This window comes from Haliotis rubra, unplaced genomic scaffold, assembly GCF_003918875.1.
Source record: "Haliotis rubra isolate DU_JTF1 unplaced genomic scaffold, ASM391887v1 Scf310, whole genome shotgun sequence".
Classification (NCBI taxonomy): Eukaryota; Metazoa; Mollusca; class Gastropoda; order Lepetellida; family Haliotidae; genus Haliotis; species Haliotis rubra.
Window position 1 is genome coordinate 980,437 of NW_025766981.1, and position 18,972 is coordinate 999,408.

The 18,972-nt window shown below is 38.5% G+C and overlaps 1 protein-coding gene and 1 long non-coding RNA gene across 2 annotated transcripts in view; one reads left to right on the top strand and one right to left on the bottom strand.

The window, feature by feature from the left end:
• Positions 1-3,486: 3,486 nt before the first annotated feature.
• On the bottom strand, positions 3,487-14,541 carry LOC124283194. Its single transcript, XR_006900312.1, has 3 exons — positions 14,456-14,541; positions 8,659-8,661; positions 3,487-3,569 (listed from the first exon to the last, which is right to left on the bottom strand). It is a non-coding gene; the product is annotated as an uncharacterized LOC124283194 (long non-coding RNA).
• Positions 14,462-18,972, top strand: part of LOC124283193 (tight junction-associated protein 1-like) — a 38,123-nt gene continuing 33,612 nt past the window's right edge. Inside the window, exons 1-2 of the mRNA XM_046719225.1 lie at positions 14,462-14,540; positions 14,974-15,017. Of these exons, the coding sequence (XP_046575181.1) occupies positions 14,484-14,540; positions 14,974-15,017 (101 nt within the window). The 5' untranslated portion in view covers positions 14,462-14,483. The remainder of the gene's footprint in view (positions 14,541-14,973; positions 15,018-18,972) is intronic.

The following is an 18,972-nucleotide window of genomic DNA, read 5'->3' on the forward strand; positions in this document are numbered from 1 at the left end:
GCTTTGTGGTTGAAGCGTTCGCTCGTCACGCCGAAAACCCGGGTTGGATTACCCCCATTGGTACAATGTGTAAAGCCCATTTCAGGTGACTCCCGTCGTGATAAGCGTCGTAAAACTTCACTCACTCACTCACTCGTTCAGTAACACAGCAGAGGCGGCAAGTGAAGATGAATTCCGAAGTGAACTTTCCAAAGACCAATATTGGCACCCTACTTGTTTGATGCAAAAATTAAAAGGCACCATAGAATGATATTTCTATAAATCCTTTGTAAGCAACACAGAAAGATTTCAGATCGCTGCTCCTGAAACGAAACCAACTGAAGTGTTTAAACTAAACCCGGAAATATTTTATCTCTAACGTGCTGGGAAAATACTGAAAAGGTTTGTAATACATATATTTAAACCTGACCCCAACTATACCTTCACTTGAAATTTCTGCCTGTGAAGCGGACAAACCCTCAAAGTTTAAAATGTCAACAGAACTAAAGGCACTATATTTCAGTAGTTGTTCGATGTATATGCAAAGTTCCATGAAAGTAATTGAGGGAACGAACAGTCTGATACGTTTCTGTGTAATTAAAGGAACAGAACTGTTCAGTGCCTCGATTTGTTGCCTCAGGGGCAATATTGACCAGCTTGTAATATAAGCACCGGAAACCTCTTCTCATTAAGACCGTATGTCCGACCGTGTTGAGCTGCACTCTGTAATTTAGTTCTAGGTTCCTGTATAACAAAGCACGGTTCTTGTCTTGTATGAGTGTACAACGTTTCACGATTAACACTGAACAGCTAAAAAATTATTTCCCAGAAATTAGCAATGCCATATTTCCACACGATTCCACAGAATATATTTGTTAGTGTACAAAGTTTCACGTTACTGGCCCAACGGGAACTCTGCATTTTCATTAAAGTACAGTTAATAGAATAGAATAGAATAGAATAATACTTTAATGCCTTTTCAGGAATTTGTGTTACATCAGCAGAGCTACTGACACATTAGAGAGATACCAAACATATTTACATAAATTCTTGATTTAGATATCTTCACATTTGTACTTGGATATGGTACTTGGAATAAAGGATGTACGGATGTTAATCCTAGAATAAACGTCAGGTTTTCCAACACAACGAACATAAATCAAGAAGGTTCATTTGAGAAAAATCACTCCCTCGGATAAACTCCCGATGAATAAGTACGACACTTATTCTCCTGCCTTGGGGGCGGTAGGGTAGCCTAGTGGTTAAAGCGGCTGCTTGTCACTCCGAAGACCCGGGTGTTTGATTTCCCACATGGATACAATGTGTGAAGCCAATTTCTGGTGTCCGCGCCGTGATATTGCTTGAATATTGCTAAAAGCGGCATAAAACCATATTCGCAAACGCACTCTCAATTCCTGGAGGCGGTGGTTCCTGCATGTGTATTTGAAAAAGAAATAAAACGGTACATCTTATATTGATTTTAATTAGATTGCAAGATGCGGTGTAACATTTTACGACGCTTCATCTTTATTACACACAAAGTCACACAGTAACAATATTTTCGTATCACTGAAAACAAACCCTACATATACAAATACAAATACATGTAAACAAGTCTAGACAAGATACGGGAAAATATTCGTTCACTCTTCAATCACACTTTTCTTGTCCTTAGCTGCCCTTAGTTTCGTATCACTGAAAACAAAGCATAACAACTTCGTTACACACAATCTAAGTAAAATCAAACTTAGTATATACTGTTATTCAATTATTAATACACGTCTACGAAATCACCGTCTACGAACCAGTCTGGGCTACGAATCCACCGCGTCTACAAAATGGTTCAGTCTACGAAATCACCGTCTCCCGGCGAAACACGTATACGGTTCCACATGATATTTTCGCAATAACAAGGCATTACGTACAAGGTCTTGCATATTGTATTAATGTTTTGTACAATTAAACTGAATCGAAATATTTTCAGGAAATATGTTTCCTTTTCAAGGTCGAATTACCATTATTTTCTTGATTAGCTAAATAAAACATGTTGAAGACGCCAAGAAGAGCTAAACTGAATATTTGGCAAGGCCAATTTCTAATCAATATCACGTCATATACATAACATGATGGATGTGAAGTTCCGGCAAAATCCCGTGCTATATCGACCGTTTAAACAGTCGCTTGACACCTTCCGACTCTCAAGTCGATGTTTATCGATTACTTTCCGAATGGTGACGACCGAGTAACTATATGGTGTTATGGTATTAACTTTTGTATCAACCTGAGACTTTGAGGTAAACCAATATATTCAATACTGGCTTGCCTTCAATAAACAACTCCTTTTATTTGAATGCTCAAGCTTCAATAAGTGTTCTCAATCTATAAATACTTGAAAAGAGACCTACTCGTCAGTCAATAACACTTTGTATAATTGGTATGTTCAAGTTTTAATAACAGTCTGTAAACCATCAACACTTGAAACCTAGCCTGACCCAATACACAACTCCTTTAATGTTCATGTTTTAATAACCATCAATTAGCCGCTTTAAGCAAAACTTTCAGCAATATCACGGCGGCGTACACCAGAAATGAGCTTCACACTTTCCTTTCCCTTATGTGCGGAATTAAACCCGGGTTTTCGGCGTGACGAGCGGACACTTTTGCCCCTAGGCTACTCCGTCGCCCCTGTCCAGTTAAGACATGATGGAATAGCATTGTTAATATCTAAGCATATGTTGATCACATATGTAAGGTAAAGAATAACGGAGCTTGGTGGGTTCTCCAAGATCCAGAAAACGCTCAGCGGTGGTTATAATATTGCATGTGTTTTCAGTCGTACTTTAAAAATCTTTTCACAGCTTCACTAAAAACATAATTTATTTCTATGACTGATCGAACTATTCTGCTTTGAAGAACCTTTTTATGATTACACACAGAGACCATATACCGATATGGTCTCTGTTACACATTACTACTTTTGACGCAAATACAAGAAAATAAATGTAAATCAAGAAAATAATTCATTATTATTTGGACGGGTTAAGCTTGAGTGGCATCTATACCATGCATATAATCTATCAACTAAAATGATACAATTTGGTTAAAACACGATCACGAAAAGTCAAAATCTGAAACAACGACTTCGCAACAGCACACTGAGTTATCATTCTCTGTGGGGAGTTCTGTGTAATGTTTCCGATCATGCGCATACGTAGCGGAAGTTAGAATGTTTGTTTGGAAAAATGTGTACACGTCAACTTGTCAAAATTAGTGATTTACCACCAAAGTAATCCTCTCAACACGACACCACAAGATCATCACCACGGGGCTCCCACGTCCTGTTTTCAGCCTCACAGTGTGAATTATACATCGAGTCACATTCTTGTTTTGTCACCGAAGGTGACCCAACACCTGTCCAACGTCCCAGTTTTCGTGCACACTGACGACTTCAATATCTGTAACACTTCATTCGTGTCACATCACTGTCGGCGAGTTGAATTTTTCCACAGTTGTCAATTTTGTAGGAGCGAGTTGGAGTTTACACTGAAAATGATGGCTTCTTACTGGAAAGAGCTGAAACGCACCAAACACTAAGGTTGGTATGAATGATCCTGGATTGAATCTGAACTAGTTCATATGAATAAACTAGTTTTCCAGCCAAGGTCTACATCGAGCACACCTTGGTGTAGTGCAAAGTCGTCTAGTTACATGCTGGACTAGAATCTGACACACAGTTTTGCTCTAACGAACCTCATTCTTATATCAGTGTGCAGGGTTTTACATTGCTCTTCGAAAGTGGGAGCCCTGGGGACTCAGGGAATATGTATTCTGAGAGTCCATTTCCAAAATTGGGAGTCCAGTAATTTGCATGAAATCAATGATCATGGATGCTTCTCATTTGATAATGATTATGTTATATAATGTGTTACTTTCAATGTCATTAGAATAATAATTGTAAACAGAATGTGTATTCTGATGTAATGTAAATTCGCAGACATCTATTTTCACGCACCTATCATTTCCCGGTTCATGCGGTCGCTACACATAAAGTCATGATGTCAGAGTTTGTGTTTGTAAACATGAAGTCGTCTTTGTATTCCTGCTGTCACAATTTGGAAATCACAAGCTTCAAATGAGAGTTCTTTTATCAAAGTTTTCTAGCAAACGTAGTTTAATGCTTCTGCACTAATGCAAAAACATCGAGACGAAAATGAGCCCACAAAAATAGTTTTCGTTCATGACAGCACCCATCTACCGGTCGTCTGCATTGGTAACTGGTAACGTCAAAAGTCATGACCCCAGTAGGTGGGGTGTGGCCCGGGAAAATTAACTATGGAAGCCCATTTCAGACACAATCCTTATAACTTTACAACAAATCTTCATGAAAAGTTACCAAGTAAAAGCATTTATGACGACTTTGTAAGATGAAATCAAATAGTTATAATTAATGACTTACGAAACTATGCTTGTGTTTGTTTAATAAATGTCTCCAAAGTGATGAAGAATGTTTTTTTTACTTTCATTCAGGAACTTTTACTTGTTTCAAAGTGTTTTGTTTATTAAGATAGACAAAAGTAGACAAATTCTGAACATTTCTTGACGATAACTTTCTAATAAGCATTGTGAGACATGAACTTCAATGTTACATCGTTATCAGCTGTTGGCGTTAATTATTCGCCACACTGTTTGTCTGGAATTTAGCTATCACGAATATTGATGACGTAGTGCACAACTGACCTTGATACCGCAGTGGGCATGTTGGCTTCGTCCCGCTATGATAGCGAAGTGTCAAAGGCTGAAACTTATGTTTTTATAAAAAAAATTATTGATAAAGGTTTGTATAATTGGTGATTTTCACGTGTCTTGTTAATTCCGCATACCGCGCCGAAACGTGTTAGGTGCGCGAATATTGATTACGCAAGGTTATATTTTAATATGGGATATCATTACTAACTCAGAAAGTTCTTTCCCAGATAAAAATTATATTGCATCCACAAGGACGCACAGGATTTTAGTTTGGGGGCACTTCATCAAATTTCTGCGTCCACTCTGCAGGAAAACCTTGAGCGTGAACATAGGGTGCCGAATCCCTCCTGTTCCTATATTTGCTGGCATATAGTACCTTAAACTACTTTGATATTACACAAATCCAATCAGACGGATACTAGACGATCCGTACTCACAGAGATTCGTACACGATGAAAATAAGTAACTCATACCTAAAGTCGTCTTCTGTTTTGGAGCATTCATACCTTTTTTTTGTCGACCCATACCCAAATTTGGATGACTCATACCCAATTAGGATGACCTGTACCCAAATTTGGAAGAACCATACCCAGTTACTTCATGGCCAAAACTGGATTGTTTTCACTGGTGTAGACTGTATTTAACTATAAATGATATATGATTCTTATAATTTATGCAACACTTATTCCTGTACTTTGATAGCAATGTGTTCATAACCCTTTTACTTTTCCAACATTCATTCATTGAACATTTCAATCTTTCAATGTTTTTGATGGTGTCACAATGTTTTGACAACTGAACAGTCATTCCCTCTTCATATTCTTGTATTATTAGAATTAAATAGATTGAGTTAACTCAACTGTCCAAGGTGCCCTGTTGTTGTTTTAGTACCTAAACTAAACAGGCTTGGAAGTTGGTCATGTCCCCATTTGGGGATTAGATTGGGTCACCACAACAGCCCTTGTCTCAAACATTATTTTGAGTAATTGCATATAGTATTATAATTTCACTGATGCAGTTTAGAATACAATCAATCGCTTCAAATGATATATATGTTTACTGATTACAGAATCGTTTTTTTGGGTAGGAGGCATCCAGCTGTTTAGGTATGAGTGGGTGTGGGGTGTCCAACATTTGGGTATGATTCCTCCAAAAGGGTTTGGTATGGTACCGCTGTAATAGAGTTTGAAATACTTGATGATGGAACATATCTAGGATGTTGTCAGGGCCAGAAAACGTGTTTAATTCTTAGAAACCTCACTTCACTTTCTGAAAAGTCATGACTGAATATTTCTTGAAGAATCTGGGATCTTTATGTTACACTGGAACTGAATCATTTTACACTGGATGTGAAATTTGCAAATGTAATTTGTGCAGTTTCTAAATAAAACAAAAAACAACAGAGAACCAAATGTTTTTTTTCTTTATACTTATCTGCAACTGCATCCTGAATCGGAAAATCTAAAAAATAAAGCTAACCTATTTTTTTCGATGATTGGTTGTTGGTATTGAACCAATCATCAATTGTGAGATTTCAACCAATTCACAACACTACAGACGATGTCATGTCGTCTCGTTTAATTGATTGTTTTTTGCCCATTGTGGTATGTCTTTGATGTGATAATTTTAGATCAGAGGACATAATGGAGTGAGTGAGAGTGAGTATGGTTTTGTACCGCTTAGGTTATAGCAATATTCCATCCATATCATGGCAGGGGACACCAGTGATGGGATTCACAGTATTTACACATATGGGGAATCGAAAATTGGTCTTCTGTGTGATGTAAACTCTCTAACTACTAGGCGCTACCGTACTGCCCCTATAACATAAATCAGATATTCAAAGCTTTTTATGTTATGACATGTTAATTATTTGTTATTACATTGACATCATGCTAAACAGTTTTGATCAATTACTGGGTGTTTGTATACACTTGTCATGCAGTTTCGATTTCAAAGCAGCCTACGGAATAAACCATAAATCTTCGGAGATATAAGGATAAACATGATAAACATGATAAATATATGGAGAACAATAAGTGTCTTGCTTGTAGTTCTTTTGTGAGCTCACCTGGCATCTATCTGAAGCAAATGTATGTCCTGAATTTCTGTTCGTTGTGTCCAAAATGCTGACATTTATTCTACAATTTCCTGTACCCCACAACTCCGGACACACTGGACATCTGTTTTATAATTGGCACATCACTTCAGGCCGTAGGCCCCTGAAGCAGGATAATGATATTAATGAAGTGAGTGAGTGAGTTTTGTTTTACGCCACTTTGGCAATATTCCAGCAAGATCACTGCGAAGGACACCAGAAATGGGTTCACACAATGTACCCCTGTGGGGAAACGAACCCGGGTCTTAGGCGTGACAAGGGAACGCTTTAACCACTAGGCTACCCCACCACCCTGATATTAATGAAACACCCTCATATATGAGTATTTATGTGAGGATGCTTCAGAACTATTTATCTATCCAGCTTGTGGTATCTGTTTTTTTACCAAAAATATTATCCCCTACAGAGATAATTCAGGTATGTGACAACCCAATTCGTAATTACCCGTAGTAAGATCAAAGCATCGGTATCAATAGGAATGGTTGGGAGGGTTACTGCCAACAAGATGGTGTGGATATCAGGGCACTCAGACATGACATGGTAGATGAACATCAATGAAATGATTATCCTTTGTTACGATGACAACATCAGTGTTGTTCCAACAATGAGAGAAGAACCCCTTCTCAATCTTTTTTTTCACAGTTTTGTTTATCAGGGTGGAAGTGAAACATTCTGTGTAGAATTTAGGTTAAATGATGTAAACAATATGGACCCTCGGTTATACATCAATGCACAATGATATTTTGAAAGTGGTCAGATATAACCAGGGCTCCAGATAACTTTTGGGGGTGCGAGTGTACTAACACATCATATTGCAAGTGGAGGTGTACTGAGAATTTTGAAGGAGTACTGACATGTTTTTGTGTGAGCGAGTTGGTGATGTGGTTTGTCTGGATGATTCATCGATCACTATTTCCAACCATGTATTTGTATTTGAAGGCGCGTGAGAAATAACTGAGCGACCGTGTGATGCTCGAAATGTCAGGTCCGACTGGATATAAATAGGAACAGTGTAGTTTTAGCCAATCGAAAAATAGTGACGGATATCGTTGCATGGCAACGCAAGTGATTCCTACTGTCGGGGTTTCCTCATGTGTCAAATCGTGTTTCGCAAAAGAAACTTGACAAGTATTTATCCGAAATAGATTTCCATTTGCATGATACGCACGGAAATTAAATGTTAGACGTACAAAGGTATTTATGTGCGTACACGATACGCTTGAAATCTTATATTATGTCATACTTAATTGATTTTGAGGCATACATTACGCCTGTACGCCCCTTATCTGTTGCCCTGATAACATATGTAATCATGGTTATATTTGGGATTATATTCTCAATAAAGTACAGATTCTAGTACTTCTCTTAGGTTGAGTCCCATCCGGGATTCAAACCCACACTCTCAGTGCTAGGCAGCTAATCGCCAGCTCACCAAGTCAGAGAGCTAACCCACTCAGCCAAAATAGCTTCCACAAAAATGGAAGTTGAATAACTGGTTGTCTATATCATGTACTATGTGTTCCCTGCTGACTAGTGACAAGTGGCTCCCATGGCCGAAAGCTAAGAAGACATAATGCCTTTCAGAAAGTTTGTACCGGTAAAACATATGAGAATGTTTCGATAATAACATCCAGTGCAATTGTTCATTGATGAAGTATCTATCTCACAGATGGCTTGGTTTGAAAGTTTGCCTACAACAGTATTCTTAGTCTCTCTCACAGTCCCTGAACCACATTATTTTCCCAACTGCCTAGCCCTTCATGCAATGCTGAAAACCCCAAGTGAAGCAAGTCTAGATTTCCTCTACTTCAAACATACTCCACACCTGTAGATCTTAGTTTGTCTCACAGCCCCTGAACCACATTATTTTCCCAACTGCGTAGCCCTTCATGCACTGCTAAAGCCCCAAATGAAGCAAGTCTAGATTTCCTCGGGTTCCATCTTACTGGGTCACCTTTTCAATTTAAGTGGGTTTATGTGTTACTGTCAAAATGATATATATTCAAAGACTACGGTAGTCTACAGTGTTCAGGGTGAACTGATCAGTTTCCAAACACACCTTCGAGTCTGTTTTGACACTGTAACTGGTAAATGATAATTTTATGTTGACAATGACATTGAATTGTAAGGCTATTTTCCTGAGTACAAATGCAGGGACATTAGTGAGGCAAACAGTCATCTTTTTGTATGGAAGCCTGGGTGTCTGTTAGCCACAATGCGGGAGTACAGTCAAGACATACATCTTTCATAGGTCTATAGAAAATGAGGAAACTCAAACCGTGATTGAGAAATCTGATTATACATGTTTATAGACTGGCAATAATCGTCGTGCTTGGTGGGTTTTCCATGGTGCCTTAGTAATAAATGGTAGGTTCACACCTGAGTTGGCTTCATGGTGACTGAATTAATTGGAGTGATAGGCTGTCAGGTGTATTGTAGGCTGTCTTGCATATATGTTATGTCCTGGTCTGCTAACTGCTTCATATCAGCAACAGTACTGACTGACTGAGTTTGGTTTTGCGCCGCTTTTAGCAATATTCCAGCAACATCATGGCCGGGGACACCAGAAATGGGCTTCACACATTGTACCCATGTGGGGATTAGAACCCGGGTATTCGGCATTACGACCTGTGAAGATCCGGGGTAGAATAGGTCTTCAGCAACCCATGTGCTTGCCATAAAAGGCGACTATGCGTGTCGTAAGAGGCGACTAACGGCATCGGGTGGTCAGTTTCGCTGACTTGGTTGACACATGTCATCGGTTCCCCATTGCGCAGATCGATGCTCATACTGTTGATCACTGGATTGTCTGGTCCAGACTCGATTATTTACAGACCGCCGCCATATAGCTGGGATATTGCTGAGTGCGGCGTAAAACTAAACTCACTCACTCACTCTTCGGCGTGACGAGCCAACGCTTTAACCACTAGGCTACCCCACCGCCCCAGCAACAGTATTGAAACCCCTGTGATTATAGCCATGACCTTCAATGAGTATCAATGGTCTCTTTTCATCTTGAAGCTGCAGTTCCTTGGGCTTTTTCTCTTAAGATGCTTGTCAATGTATTCATTATCCCACAAATTGTCGGTTTGCTTAAATGATGCTGCGATTTGAATGTAGATCTATTAGTAACACACATTAAAAAGAGGCATTTTGATTGGTTGTTGATTTCAAGCTCATGAATTGAATACATTCTGTACTTAGGTAGTGATAAGTGAGAAATAGAGATGGTGACATCACTCGGCTTTGATGGCAAATTGGTGCAGGGTCGGTGTTGTCACGATTGGTTAGAAATACATTACACAGTAATTGGGGATGCCTAAACTGTAGCTGATTCAAGTGATTGTCTCTTCAATAATGATAGCCTTAGAAATGCATTAGTAAAGGATATAATTTACTTCCTAACAATTACTGAATTAGTCTAACATCATACTGTAGTAGTAAACATGGTAAACATGAGTCGACTAACAGGATCGGGAGGTCAGCCTTGTTGACTCTGTTGATGCATATTGTTTCCCAAATGCATGGAGTGATGCTCATGATGTCAGTCACTGGATTGTCTGGTCCAGACTCGATTTTTACGGTCCACCATCACGCAGCTTGAAATATTGATGTGTGCGGCATTAAACAAAGAACAAACAAACAAAACAATTCTAAAATTCTGTGGATGTACAAAGAACAGAAGCCTTTTTTATAATGCATATGATTATACATGAATTTTTCTCAGTAAAAGAAAATCTTATCCCTTCACAGATTTCTTCATCTGAAAAAACAAGGATAACAAAACTGGAAACAAAACAAACACTATAAGTTGTATGCTTCTCTCGATGGTAATATGGTCTGATGTACACCTCTTTGTAGCAGTGTTACCCCAGCTGAAAGGCGAGGGATGACATTGCTACAAAAAGGCGTAAATCAGATTACTCAAGGGAGAAGCATACAACGTATTTATCTTACTGCCATGTTAACTGTACAAAGTATAATTTTAGTTTATTTTTGAAGATCGCTACCAACTAGATGACATGTAAACAAAATGGCGTCTGTCTTTCGACTGGATTTTTAAAATCAGTAAAACATATTCTGACAAGCTTAAAACTGCAACAAAAATGGTTAAGTGTGTTTAAGTTGAGTGTGCAAACGATCCAAATGCAGTGAAATAAATGTGTACATGGTGAACTCAAAACAGCAATAGCTTTTAGCAATATTCCAGCAATGGTTTTAGAAACTCCTTCAGCACAAGATGCTTTAACCACTATACCCCATCTAGTATGGTTTTATGTGCACAAGATGCATCATATTATGACGTCATGATTGTTAGCGATGCAGCTTCTCGGCATAGAGTTTGGCGGTTACCTTGACAGCGGGTAATATTTTTTCCAGTTGTCACCCTCCTGGGAGGGAAATTTATTAAAACGTCATTGACCAATGAAATTAAAGTATTTTATATGAAGGTAAGATAAATGTTTTTGTCCAATCTACCAGTGATTCAGTTGGAAATGATAATAAACACAAAGACGTCAGACACAATAGCTGGAATAGATTGTGTTTGAAACTATTTTCATTTCAGGAATAATATATTCCAATATTGTGTCATATTAGTTACACTGTTTACTATATTTATGTAAATATGAAATATTAATAACTATAAGTGTACCATTTTGGTACAATTGTAAGCTGTTGCCGGATACACTTTGACATATAGCAAAGCTGATCAGTCAGTTTGGGGATATTCCTCTGACCTGCTGTCCTTATGGCAAAAACAGTATGTTGGAATATAATTGTCATGCTTAACTAATATTATTTTTAATGTGTCAACGAATTACATTTCTAGTGTTTAGTGATCCATTATCAACTAATATTAGTTTCAAGGCTAAATGATTATAATTGGTGGCGGTATGTAAATAATTTATTCACATACCGCCACCATACAGCTGAAATATTGCTGAGTGCAGCGTAAAACTAAACTCACTGATTTGAGGCTAAATAGATGTAGAACGATCGTGGTTTGGCAAATATATGAAAGCAATATTGAATACAATTTTGAATGAAATTAATCATATTGATTGTAAACATAGACGAGAGGGGCGGTTGGGTAGCCTAGTGGTTAAAGTGTTCGCTTGTCACACCAAACACCCTAGTTCGATACCCCACATGGGTACAATGTGTGAAGCCCATTACTGGTGTCCCCTGTGGTGATATTGCTAGAATATTGTAAAGTATGAAACCATACTCACTCATGAGACAAGAAATATGACATTTTTTTTAAACCAGTATGTATAATGACATGAGTATATGACTCCGATCACATGATACCCGCTTTTGATGTTGGGGTGATGAATATGCAAAACAGTCACATGGTGTCCTTTAAGCCCATTTCTGGTGTCCCCAGCATTGATGTTGCTGGAATATTGCTAAAAGCAGCGTAAAACCAAACTCAGTCAGTCAGTCAGTCGATACCCCACAAAGGTACAATGTATGAAGCCCATTACTGGTGTCCCCTGCCGTGATATTGCTGGAATATTGTAAAGTATGAAACCATACTCACTCATGAGACAGGATATATGACGGGTTTTTTTAAACCAGTATGTATAATGACATGAGTATATGACTCAGATCACATGATACCGGCCCCCTTTGATGTTGGGGTGATGAATATTTTCAAAACAGTCATATAAATGGTGTCCTTTATGCAAGGTTTCTTCATATCTAGGGTTCAGATAACAAGGGTTTCACTGTATCACCAAGACAACTGGGACTGTAGAAATCACTGTTTATCTCAACACAGACTTATAAAAATCATAACAGTGTGTTCGAAGTATAACAAATAATAACTAGCTAGTTACTACTAACAGACCAAACAGATTATCATGATTACTTTTTTTGGTCCGCAAAATTCGGCTTATCTACGGTAATATACGGTATATTGCAAATCATTCTTAGGCCAGACCAAAATAAAATTGGTCTGGCCTATATTGCAGAGTGTCTTTTAGATTGAACTGAAATGGTAGACTATGGTTCAAAGAACATTCAGTCCATTTCATAAATTGCTCTTTTTTTCGGTTTAATTTTGAAGAAGTTGAAATCCACAGGTCAACTGCTTTCTGATACATGATACAACATTTCTAAAATGACATTTTATATGTTAATGTCATTTATCCAGGTCAAGTATATTTGCCTATCCTTAGAGTTCAAAATTTTATTCCAAGTGAACATAGGTCAGTAGGGTAGCCTGGTTGTAAAACCATCATAGCCTGTCACTCCAAAGACCTGGGCTTGATTCCTGACACTGGTACAATGTGTGAAGCCCATTTCTAGGTGTGCCCCGCTGTGATATTGCCAGAATGTTGCTAAAAGTAAAAAAACATGCTCATGCTAACTGAAAATGCGCAAACCTGCATACTTTAGTCCAGTGAGCATGGTAAGCAAAAAATGTCTGGTTGGACACATACAAAAATTGATATTCAAGAAAAGAATGGTAAGAGCTGATTAATGAGTATACTTTAAAGGTCACATGCAACGTAAAACACAACTTTGCAGATTCTGATACCTTTCGGTATGGACTTACCGAAACAAATCATCAAAAATGCAAATTCAACTTATAAAGTTGAAAAATAACGCGATGAAAAAACCCGAGCGAAATCGTAGTTCAAACGATTCACTAACTTTCCCCAAGCGCTTGGGGGAATTGAAGTGGTTTCAACAGCTGGGCTGTGCTCATAGCACATGCGCAGTGAAATAGGTTCGCGAGAGCTTGGAAGCGGGTTGTCCGGTGAATATTCGGTGAAGGCTTTGGTGTGTTTTGTTGATATTTCACAGGCGCGAGCTTTTCATATGTTATTACAGTAGATTACTGATTTAACTGTCTATATAATTTCATTTGTCTATTTCACCACACGTTCTTCTTACCGAGTCACTTTCTCAGTTCGATACTTAAAAGCAATGTCATTATTTAGCGTCAACAGAATTTCTAACTGTGACATAGATATGTCGTTGTCACAGACAAAACTCAATGTCTGTTTTATTGGCACCTATGTGTCTGCCTGCCCGTCTGCTAATGACAATATTCAATACACAATTTAAATCACTGACCACATGCAATTTGAACTTAACACCTATGTGGCTATACACCATAAACAAAACGCATTGATTTATGGCCCGAGTTCGGTCTCTGTCACATTATGTAATTACACAGACAGGCAGGTGTGATACTTGTACACATGACATGTTATGATGTCTGTTGATTGCAAAATGTTATACACAAAAAATGAGCATGTATTTACAAAACCCAACATCTCTATATATACACACACAATGAGCCGTGAGGGCATCTGCAAATGAACCAGCCGTTACACTTGAGTGCACACCCACCCGCTCTGACTGGGTTCAGATATCCCGACTGCTTCGTTTCTTGGGAAGTAAACCCAAGTACAAAATATTGCACTTTTGATTTGCGATTGTACGCTTATAATTTTGTTTTTATGTTTTTTCATAACCAGCAATGTATATTATATGTCATGAATAAGTGATAATTGTGTTTTAATTATGTTTGATTTTTTGGCTGCATGTGACCTTTAAGAAGCCATTTAATGTTTGTAATGCTTATATATTCACAGGGAGAGTACAGAAGGACAAGCTCACCATGCATCGGCGGACCAGCTCGGAAGTTATTGTACCGAGGATGGCTAATGTTTGCAAGGTAATGGTTGTTGTTTCGGTAGTTCTTTTTTATTTATTTAAAAAAAAAAAATTTCCTTGAAAATAATTCTTTGCAGGTAGAAAAATAAATATAAACAAATATATGTTTTTTGATAAAATTTAAGACCAGCAGCTCAGATATATATTTTTAGATTTCTTATCAGCTACAGAAGTAAGGTAGTCATGTTTTTTAAATTGTGTCCGCAACTGGACTCTTAGGCGGAACACGGCTGGAGCATATAATTTTCTTTTTTCGAGAGTGTGAACAGGGGGATCCAAGGTCATTGAAGAATTTTCTCCATATGGACAAGTCAGATTTTGACATTTTGTATAAGTCGTGTCTCCAACACGATGTCACTCTGAGGAGGACACAAATCAAAGTCATCTTTCCCCTCTTTTCGGTATTGGTCAAAAGATCATGTTTGTGTTTTCAGGATTGTGGATGTGCTTGTCAGACCTGTTTCAGCAATGGTTCAAGGTAAGAAACATTATGATTGTACAGCATCTACAGTCGGTTTCGGTTTAATGAGAACGATGAATGATTAAATATCTCGAAATAGGGATAAGTGCACAAAACATAAATAAGACACATGGTCCTGAAACCTCTGTATTCAACATGATCTGAAATGTGATATTTTATGATCAATCATAGAAAAAGTTGTTTGAGAAACTATCATGGAATATTGTTCTATTTTCACGCTTCACATCGAGGGGTGGCAAACAGCTGTGTCTTATTTATGTTTCGTGCACTTATCCCTATTTCAAGTTATTTAATCATTCATTGTTCTCATTTGAACCCAAACGGACTGTACAGGTAAACCTGTTGTCTTTTAAGGTGCCTCATTTACTGCCCTGTTATGTCACCCATGAATATTCGAGTTAGAACGGGTCTTCCGCAACCAATGCTTGTCATTAGGGTTGGGCGATAATACCGGTTAACCGGTATATTGCAATTCGAACATCACAATACGATATATTGCGGTACACTTTTCACGAACCGGTTCTCCTGATACGATCAGTAATTTTCGTCATGTAGTCAAAACTACTAATGCCATTTATATTTCCTTGATATTATTATACATTAATAGTTTTGAGAATATTTATTGGTCATATAATTGCATTTGTGTGATTTCTAAACCATTTAAATAAAAAAGTAGATTGGTAGTGGTACCGGCATCGGTGTAAGGATAAACAAACCAGAATGGCGGACGCCGTTGCAGAGTGACTGACGCTTTTTCTCGAGTTCCAAACTTTAGAGCAAAGTCTTTAATTTGGAAACATTTTCAATTGATCTCTTGTACAATCACATCTGAGTCCTGACAGTGGCCAGTGGCATCGTTTCAAAAGAAAGGAAACAGTAATTTCAATACCTTAATCCATGTGTTACACTTTCACAATATATTCCAATACATATTGCAGTAGGCCAACACATGTCACAATATATCGCAATATGAAAATTTTGGCAATACCCAACCCTACTTGTCATAAGAGGCAACTAACGAGATCAGGTGGTCAGACTTGCTGACTTGGTTGACACGTGTCAGCGTATCCCAATAATGTAGACCGATGCTCGTGATGTTGATCTCTGGACTGTCTAGTCTAGACTCGATTATTTACAGACTGCAACCATATAACTGGCATATTGCTGAGCAGGGATTTACATGGAGTCCTGTATGTGAGGACTGTATGTATCCCTGGGACTCATACTCTTAATTTTCAGAGGTCCTGGACAACAATATAGGGGTCCCAGACACTTAAATATTATCATTAATACTGTTAGTGAATTGTGTATCATGATCATCACATTGTTACAGTAATTAAATTGCAAATAATACTATAACCCAGCTAGAAGTAGTGATATTGTGATAACTTATTGTCACTTGATTGGAATTTTTACAAAACTGTATTTGGATATTTTCTGAGTCCCCGTGGACGCTCTAATAAATTTTGTTGCATCCATTGTCAATTTTTATGAGTATAGGACGCAGGGAATTTGTAAATCCCTGTAAATCGTTCAACAACAAACCTGACAACAAACCAGTGAAGAAACAAAACAAGCAAAATCTCTTTTGTGTGCCAGAAGCCTGTTGTCTGTTAAAGTCCCGATTTGCCCTTGTCAAAAAAGTTTGGGGCGATGAGGTAGCCTTGTGGTTAATCATGTTCATGCGTTTGCTCATCACGCCGAAGACCCGCATTTGATTCCCCACGAGGGTACAATGTGTGAAGCTCATTTCTGGTGTCCCCCGCCGTGATATTGCTGGAATATTGCTAAAAGTGGCATAAAACTGAATTCACTCACTCACTCAAGAAAGCATGTGGTTTGTCAGCACTACACCTGGACTTGTGACCACCATCAAAATGGTAAACATCCTGGTTCCTTTCATCCTAGAAATCAAACATTTGAGACTTGCATCACCACAAGCTTTAGTGCAACTTAAAGCTGACGAGCTGTGACTTAATTGGAACATTGTTCAAAGCAGCATTAAATCCATTTTGTTCACTTGCTCCATGCCTTCAGCAAGAACTGTAATGAGACGAGCGTCAGCAAGGTACACAAAGGATTGCTCTAATGATGGAAGGTACAAGAAAATAGTACCTGCTGTGTCCATGATGCAACCTCATTGCGACTTACGTCATGACTTATTTACTTGTCACCCATGATCATCATTTACAGCTCGACATGATCAAACAAATTTGGAGAACTTTTTGACATGTTTGATGTTCATGTGAGTGAAGATGGTTTACTGCTGCTTTTTGCAATATTCCAACAACAAGACTGACTGACTACACAGAATTAGACTGTTACACAGAATGGTGCTTGAGAAGGAGGGTTTGTAATCATGCTGTGATTTATAAGCACAGAAAGAAATCACATATCACATCAAAATTTAGTCTAAGAGGACATTTTTCTGTTTTCCAGACACATTTGAAACATAATTTTTAAAAATACTGGTGTCATGTTAATTGTTATAATAGTGAGTGAGTGAGTATGTGAGTATGGTTTTACAACTCTTGTAGCAATATTCCAGCAATATCACGGCAGGGAACACCAGAAATGGGCTTCACTCATTGTACCCATGTCGGGATTCGAACCCGGGTCTTCGGCGTGACTAGCCAACGCTTTAACCACTAGGCTACCCCACTGCCCCCCGACAACAAGAGGACATTAGGAATGGACTTAACACATTGTACCATAGGTATTCAGCATGACAAGTGAACGCTTTCACCACCAGGCTACCCCACAGCCCCCCGACAACAAGAGGACAGTAGGAATGGACTTAACACATTGTACCCGTATGGGGAGTTAAACATAGGTATTCAGCATGACAAGTGAATGCTTTCACCACTAGGCTACAGTGTTTGCCATGATGCAGAATACCTGGATATTTGACACACAAATTATCTCAAATACGGAGAGAATTTCGAAGCTTGCGTCATTGTTGATGCAATGCTACTGGGCCCTTAGTTCAGATAATCTAAGCTTCCAAAACTAAATGTTTGCCAGTTAACTGCACAGTGCTGATTAAATACCTGACCTGCCTTACCTTGTTTTTGTAGTTGTGAAACAATGACAGTTGATGTCTTGATGACTCCCAAAAACATGTCCATGACTCCCTCTCATGACATCACCGCCTCCGTGGTGTAGTGGTTAGAGCGTCCGCCCGGAGACAGGAAGGTCGCGGTTTCGATCCCCTACCGCGTCAAACCAAAAGACGTTTAAATATGGTACTTGTTGGTCCCTGCCTGGTGCTCGGCATTAATGGGTACAACAAGGACTGGTCAGCTCGGAGTCAGTATAATGTGTCTGAGTGGGGTATTCATGCTTCACTGCGGCATGGTATCTCAGTGGGCTAGCACTATAAAACCAGCTTCAGTCTGGGCTAGTACAAGCTGCAGCACATACACATACACACACATGCACGTCGTCATATGAGCGAAATATTCTCAAGCACGACGTTAAACCCAATTTCACCTCACCTCACCTCTCATGACATCAGGGAGTCATGATGACTCCTAAATTTTTATGCCCAGGGCAAACACTGTAGGCTACCCCACCGCCCCTTAATGTGTTTGTGGTCATATGTATTGGTAGTATGCAATACATTAGTTATGTTCATGTATGCAGGTATTGCTATTGTAAAGTGATTGGCTTTGCGTAGCTTAGTCATGGTCAAAGATCTCTTTGACTTTTCAGTTCTGATGCTCGCCTATCGTTGTCAGTATGATTGAATTGTATTGACAATGACAAACACACATTTATAATACAGATAAACCTATCATCATTATATTATCTTTCTACATATTCCAGCCAGCGAATCTTGCCTCTCATCCCGAAACATTCAAAACAAGATTTTGTATATTATTTCTTCCTTTTTATGAAATAGCATCATGAAAGAAGAGAATGTTAGCATTCATTTTTTCCAGCTTATTCC